This window comes from Bufo gargarizans, chromosome 2 (genome assembly GCF_014858855.1).
Source record: "Bufo gargarizans isolate SCDJY-AF-19 chromosome 2, ASM1485885v1, whole genome shotgun sequence".
In the NCBI taxonomy this organism is placed as follows: domain Eukaryota; kingdom Metazoa; phylum Chordata; class Amphibia; order Anura; family Bufonidae; genus Bufo; species Bufo gargarizans.
Window position 1 is genome coordinate 687,325,851 of NC_058081.1, and position 7,349 is coordinate 687,333,199.

Sequence of the window (7,349 nt, forward strand, 5' to 3'; positions counted from 1 at the left end):
GCCCTTTGAGTCCACTGCTGTATGTGTTTGCCTTGGACCCGTTCCTGAGGTCACTGCAGGAGTGCGATTTTCAGGGGGTGCCGGTCCCCCACTGCTTGCCTTTGAAAGTAGTTGCCTATGCGGATGATGTGACTGTGGTGATATCTGAGCCTCGTGAGGTGCAGATGTTGTCTGCAGCCATCAGAAGCTACTCGGAGGCCTCGGGGTCTCTAGTCAACCTTGAGAAGAGTCAAGCTCTCTGGACTTTAAGTACTGATCCAGACTTTGATCTGCCACAATTTGCAAAGGCCTCCACCTATATTAAAATCCTTGGGGTCAAATTTGGGAGGGAAGATAATGCCAAACTAAATTGGGAAGAAAAGTTGGATTCCGGAAATGCAAAGGTTCAGCGATGGAAGAACTGGAGGCTGACCTATAGAGAAAGGGTTACTATGTTGAAGACTTACCTGGTCCCCGTCTTCTTGTACGTCTCTGTTGTCTTTCCTTTGCCAGAACCTTTCTCGGCTAGGCTCTTTAGCCTGTTCTTCCAACTTTTGTGGGGGAACAGGTTGAACCCAATAAAAAGAGGGATCACCTACCTACAGAGGAGAGAGGGTGGGCTGGATATGTTAAATCCAAGGGTGTTCTTTGACTCCATGTTTCTGAAAGTTAATTTTGGTTGCCTGGACTCAAACAGCAGCTCCCTGTGGGCGAACAGTGTCAGGGACTGGATATTGCCTTTTGCAGAGTCTTGGGTGCGAGGCGGCAGTCTCAAGAGGGGTCGGTTTACTCGTGGCTTCCTCCCCCAGTACCTGGAATATGGTCTAAAGTGTGTGAAGAAATGGGGAATAGACAAGGTGTATCTGGAGACTAAGACCAGGAAGGGTCTCTATATAAAGTAGGGCCTTCTATAACTTGCAGCCAGCACTGAGAGACTGTACAACAGCCACCTTGCAGGAAAGTCTTAGGTTCCTCAACGGACCAAGGCTTCCTGCAAAGTTGTTTGACATTGCTTGGCTGTCATTCCATGGGAAGCTTTTTGTCAGAGGCAATTTAAAGTTCCTGAGTGTTCTAGATCGCATGTGTCCCTTGGGCTGTCAGCAGGAGGAGACTATGGAACATTTTATAACCGAGTGCTGGGGAGGGCGACAGATATGGCAGGAGATAGCCAGCAAGCTAAAAATCCCAAGGCTGCAGTCTCTGACCTACCCAGACATTGTATATGGTGTGACATCACAGGTAGCTGACATTGACCGGGGGACCTTGCATTTGATTATTACCATCGTTAAATACTATCACTGGCAGACAAGAACAAGAGTGTCCATCCAAAGTGAGCCCTTCAATTATGAGAAAGCCGTAAACCTCATCCTGTCAGAGCTAAGGTGGGTCAGATCTATAGAAGTTAGGAGAAAGGGCGGGAATGAAAAATTATGGAAGAATGTATATTTGGAGTAATTTCTGGTTCATGTATCCTGGAATTATGTTTATTTATTCATCTTTTCTCCCATTCATTTGCAATGGACTCTTAAGTTAAAGTTATTATAAACTTATTATTTTGATGATATGTATGATTTCAGTTCAATAATTGTTTGTTCATTCTCATTTCGGAATGTACTATTGTATTTTTGCTTGTTTTATACTAATAAAAATTGCCTCCTATGTACAAGAATATAAGTACTATAATACTGCTCCTCTGTACAAGAATATAACTACTGTAATACTGCCTCCTATGTACAAGAATATAACTACTATAATACTGCTTCTATGTACAAGAATATAACTACTATAATACTGCTCCTATGTACAAGACTATAACTACTATAATACTGCTCCTATGTACAATAATATAACTACTATAATACTGCACCTATGTACAAGACTATAACTACTATAATACTGCTCCTATGTACAAGAATATACCTACTATAATACTGCTCCTCTGTACAAGAATATAACTACTATAATACTGCTCCTATGTACAAGAATATAACTGCTATACTCCCAGATATAATCTATGGAGAGCAGGTTGGCTTTGTCCCTGGCAGACGGGGCACAGAGAACACCATCCGTCTACTGCATTTGATGTCTTGGGCGAGAGCTAAGGCGGTGCCAGTAGCATTGCTGAGCACTGATGCAGAAAAAGCTTTCGACAGGGTGAGCTGGCCCTTCATGTCCAAAACAATGTCCAAATTTGGAATACCAGAACAATTTATTTCTGCTGTGTTCTCACTATATTTGGCCCCTTCTGCCAGGGTCAAAGTCAATGGAACCCTTTCCCCATCATTTGGCATCACAAATGGCACGCGTCAGGGATGCCCACTCTCTCCAGCACTATTTGTGATGGTGATGGAGACACTTTTAAGTAAAATTCGCCAATCATCTGGGATTGAGGGAATCACCATAGGATCTCAGAGACACCTGACTGCTGCCTTTGCGGACGATCTCCTGGTGATGACCTCAAACCCTAAGACGTCTTTCCCCAAATTGCTTGCTATTTTTGAAGAGTTTGGTTTTGTTTCCAATTTTAAGATTAATTACTCCAAATCCATGGCCATTAATATTTCCTGCCCTGCTAATGTGGTGCAACACCTGAAAGACTCCACCCCCTTCAAATGGGCCCCGAAAGAAATACCATTTCTTGGCGTTCGTGTAACAGCGGATCCCAAAGAGCTGTTCCCGTCTAATTATCTGCATTTACTGAAGTCTGTCAGGACGCAGTTACAATCCTTAAACATGCCATTTATCTCCTGGATAGGAAGAAAAAATTACTTAAAAACTTATATAATTCCCAGGTTTTTGTACCTTATACAGACATTACCTATATGGATTCCACAGTCCTACTTCATAGAAGTTCGCCGGATGTTGTCCCTCTTTCTTTGGAGAGGTCGGTCCCCTAGAATAGCCTATACCATTCTGACTAGGGAGAAGAGGTTTGGGGGATTTGGGCTACCTGATGTTCATGGGTACTATAAAGCAAATCTTATGTGCAGAGGTTTGGGCCTCCTTTCAGACCATTCTGGAAATATTTGTTCACGCTTGGAACGAGCTTTACTTACAGACCGTGAAAGGTTAATACTGTGGGGTGTTCGTTCATGTCCCCCTACAGCCTCTAAATTGCCATTATTGTGGAGAGGGGTGCTACTCACCTGGTCCATGTTGTATGGCTCTAAGACGCTTAACTTCCCTAGCCCCGACCTTCCGCTACATCTCCTGCAGTCCTTTATCAATCCTACGGTGTCGAATGCTACGGGAGTATGGGCTTTGCTCAGAAATCACACCTTACAGGAGGTGCTGTCCACAGGGGGAGGGCTGGATTGGGAGGGGATACTCGGATTGCCTAGGGTTAAATCAATAGCATTTCTTCATCTTCATAGCTTTAAGAGAGATATTAAGCTTTTGAGACTACAGACCTCTCACCTTACCTCACCCACTTGGCTGGAGCAGAGGCTGAGGTCCGCTCGACCCTCCAGCGGACCCTTCTCAGTGATGTATAAAGAATTACTGTCTTCTGCGTATTCTGAACCCCACTTCATAGGCTCCTGGGAAAAAGAATTATCCCTTACACTGTCTGACCCAGAGAAAGCCTTTATATTGACCCACTCACACGGCTTTAGCCGTTGCATTAAAATCCAGGAGAATTCGTATAAGTTGCTAACCCGCTGGTATAAAACACCTGAGTTCCTTCATAGACTTAATTCGGAGATTCCTGAGGTCTGCTGGAGGTGTGGAGCGGGCATCGGCTCTCTCTCGCACATATGGTGGAGTTGCCCCAATATTCGCCCCTATTGGAGACAGATAGAAAACGAACTGAACAAGATTTGTTCTACCTCCATTGTCTTGGATCACAAGTTGATCTTACTCTGGTGCCCAAACACGTCGCTCACCCCAGCTAAATCAGATTTACCTACTATACTTATTACAGCGGCCAAGCTCTTAATCCCCCTTCTATGGCGACAAACCGAGCCTCCTACTGTTATGAGGTGGATGGGAAAAATAGATCAGCTATACAGGTTCGAGGAGCTGGCCCATTGGGAATCACATACCCGTGCAAAGTTTCTGAAAACATGGAGCCCTTGGGAAAACTTTAAACATCATGCCGGATAGAGCATTCCACCCCCCCCCCCCCCTTCCCCTTCCCCCTCCCCCTCTTTCCTCTTGTTTGTCTTCCAGTCCTTTTCATTTTCATTTATTTTGACTTATATCTATTGCGATATTTGGTTTATGGTCCATGTGCTCACATTTGATGATGTCTTTGTTCATCTCTGCTTTGAGCAGATTGCTGACTGTGCCTGGAAAGATATATTTTACTTCTGCCGTTTTTGAATCTCCCTGTATGTGTATTGATGTAAAAGGGATCTTGTATCAGTACATTTCTGTTGACACATGATATGACCAATAAAAAGAGAATTGGTTAAGAATATAACTGCTATAATACTGCTCCTATGTACAAGAATATAACTACTATAATACTGCTCCTATGTACAAGAATATAACTACTATAATACTGCTCCTATGTATAACTAATATAACACTTGTAGATAAATAGATAAAATGCCTTCATACATGTACCTCTTTGTTAGTTTTATTTTTACATATAATCATAAGAAGCAGACATCAGTGAAAAATATCTTTGTTTATTAGACGTCCGTAGTACAGCTTTATGGTCTAGGTTCTTGGAGAGGGCTTTCCTCTTAGGCGTTTCTGCATACATCCGAATTTTCAGTTTCCATCACATAATTAATCCACACCAGATAGTTGAAAACTTTGGTGTAGACTCCTGGTTTATTTGGTTGTCCACAGATTGGATCTCCCCATGATATGATCCCACATAGCTGTGAAGGCTCTGACCTACAAACCAGAGGGCCCCCAGAGTCTCCCTGTATATGAGAAGATAAAGTATAGTTATTTGCACAGGATAATTATGTTCTGTCTGGAGATAAGCAAATGTCCTGTAATTCGTTTTATGTCCAATTTTAACAAATTAGTCCAAAATTTTATTTGGGTCTGGATCAATTCTGCTCACATCAAAAGTGTTTCAATTGCCCTGAATATTGGTGTATGACACTCTGAGGTCTCATGGGTCTTTCTCTCTTGCATTTGTTTTCAGAATTTTCTCTCTCTCTCTCTCTCTCTCTCTCTCTCTTCTTTTTAAGCTTATTAATGCAATGACAGCATTAGTAAATAATGTCAGAGTGACACTCACAAACAGCTATGGGTATATGCTTGGTTGATGGTGTTAACAGTGTGTTTTAAAACACACCGCAGTGTTACATTTGTTAGGCTTTATTAAAATTTAAAAACATTCCATAAATTCTTCCTTATTGGGGACAGATGATTACCGATGTTTATACACACAGTAGTTTTCAAAAAAGCAGTGGCTTGTTTGGAACAAGCATCCAAAAATTCTCCCTTTCTTTGGGAGAAGCAGGAGTGCAGTGTGAAACCTCAAGGACAAGGCAGGAGATGTGCTTCCATTTAGGAGTAGTAGTGGTGGCAGAAGGAGGAGTAGCAGATGTAAGAACATCAAAACAGTATGGAACACGATGAACAGGTAGACAGTAGCAGTGACATTATTAAGCTGGTGATAAATAGCCACTGTCAGCAATGGCAGATGTATTCATTTTCATCAGTCACAGATGTATGGAAAACCACACAGATCCAAGTGGCTGATTATTTTTGACAAATTGAATGTTTTGGATACTGGCACAGGACAATTTTGCCCACTTGTGTGTGAAGATGCACTGAAAACCCTCTCTGAGACAGTATATCGATAGCAAGTTGGGCCAGTTCTAATCTTCCTCCCAGAGGTCCATGGGATCAGGGACATATGGACATTTTTTTGAAGGCGCGGGACTGCATGACATTTGGATAATTGCCACAACTATGGCCGGAACTACACCACCAGTAACTTGACCAGGTGGGAGTTCTGCTTGGCACGAGCTAATTGTTGGTCTAGAATAGCTTTCTCATAGCCACATAGTCCGTTATGGATGTCTCATGATGGAGTGGAGGACAAGGAGGAGGAGTGTGAGCTGATGAAGAATCGTATGATAATGGTGACAAGGATACTGTACTGCTTGATAATGTGGCATAGCTGTCATGAACAAGACCAGGAGAAGAAGGACAGAATTGTTCTGATTAGAAAAGCATGACAGTTTTTTTTTCCCTATTGGACCCGATGAGCCGCCTCATGTGCTGCAATAGAGCCTTGGTATCTATGTTTGTGCTTGAACGTCCAAGTCTTATTTTTATCCTGTAGATCTTACACACGACAGTGGTTTTGTGTGCCAGCCTGTGTGGAAAAAAAACGGACATGCAGGAAATAATCACACAGCTAGCAGCAGCTGAGCTTGGCCTAGATCTGGCACATTTCGAATCTTCACCAATGGTATCAGCGGCATCGCCAGTTCCCCATCTGACCACAATAGAAGCAGATGTGGTCCGGGTTTTTTTTTTTTTTTGATTTTGGCTGTATACTGCCTCTGCCCTTTCTTTCCACTGTTGCTACCACACTACTTCTCTGATGTCGCCTCCTCCTCAGCTTCACAATCCAGCTGCCAGGTCCTATCCAATACACAATTATCATCATAGTCCTAACCCTCACCGCCACTTTTATCAGATTGTGATATGCCATTGTGGGCTTCTTGTCTCCTACCTCCACTAGAACCTCCTCCTTGTGGAGACCAAACACTGACACATCTCACACAAGTCATTAACAGCAAGATTTCCGTATTTTCCATAGCACATGGGGTGTTGTTGCCTCTTCTTAGAAAAATAAGTATATTGATGCAGTAAAATGCTTTAATTAAACCGGTATAGTAACGCAGAACAATGCATTAAATTAAACTGCAGTTTTAAACATTGACAAAATTATTAATGATTTTAAGGAAGAAAAGGGTACAGTTGCACAATGTTTGCAGCTAAATATATGGTGCTGGAGGTGCTGGGAATATACCTATAAAACACTTATAATGAATTTGGAAAGTCTTCAGACCATTTCACTTTTTTCACGTTTTGATCACATCGTTGGCTGAGCTCACAATGGCATCTGTGCTTCTGAGCTAGCCAAGAGCCTGAAAGATTAGCCAACATCCTGCCCTCATTGGCTGTCAGACTGTTAGCCAATAAGGGTGGCTGTGGGCAAGCCCCATTCACTCCCCAGGTCATGTGATCCTCAGTCTTCATCCTCCCTTTCCTGTTTACCTTGCATTTTAACAGTTAAATGTTGGGAACTGTTTTGCGAGATTCGTCCCAAGTAAAACACCAAAATTTCAAATGCTTATGGCTGAAGAATTTTTGTGAAATTTGCAAGAAATACGATTAGTTTATAATCAATTTTCACATCTCCAGGTCCATCACTGATAACTGAC

The 7,349-nt window shown here is 42.5% G+C and overlaps 1 protein-coding gene across 1 annotated transcript in view; it reads right to left on the reverse strand.

Annotated features, from left to right (window-relative positions):
• Nucleotides 1-4,670: 4,670 nt before the first annotated feature.
• The window catches only part of LOC122926310 (trypsin-like), a 66,537-nt gene continuing 63,858 nt past the window's right edge, over nt 4,671-7,349 (reverse strand). The window contains exon 5 of the mRNA XM_044277683.1: nt 4,671-4,856. Within this exon, the coding sequence (XP_044133618.1) occupies nt 4,671-4,856 (186 nt within the window). The remainder of the gene's footprint in view (nt 4,857-7,349) is intronic.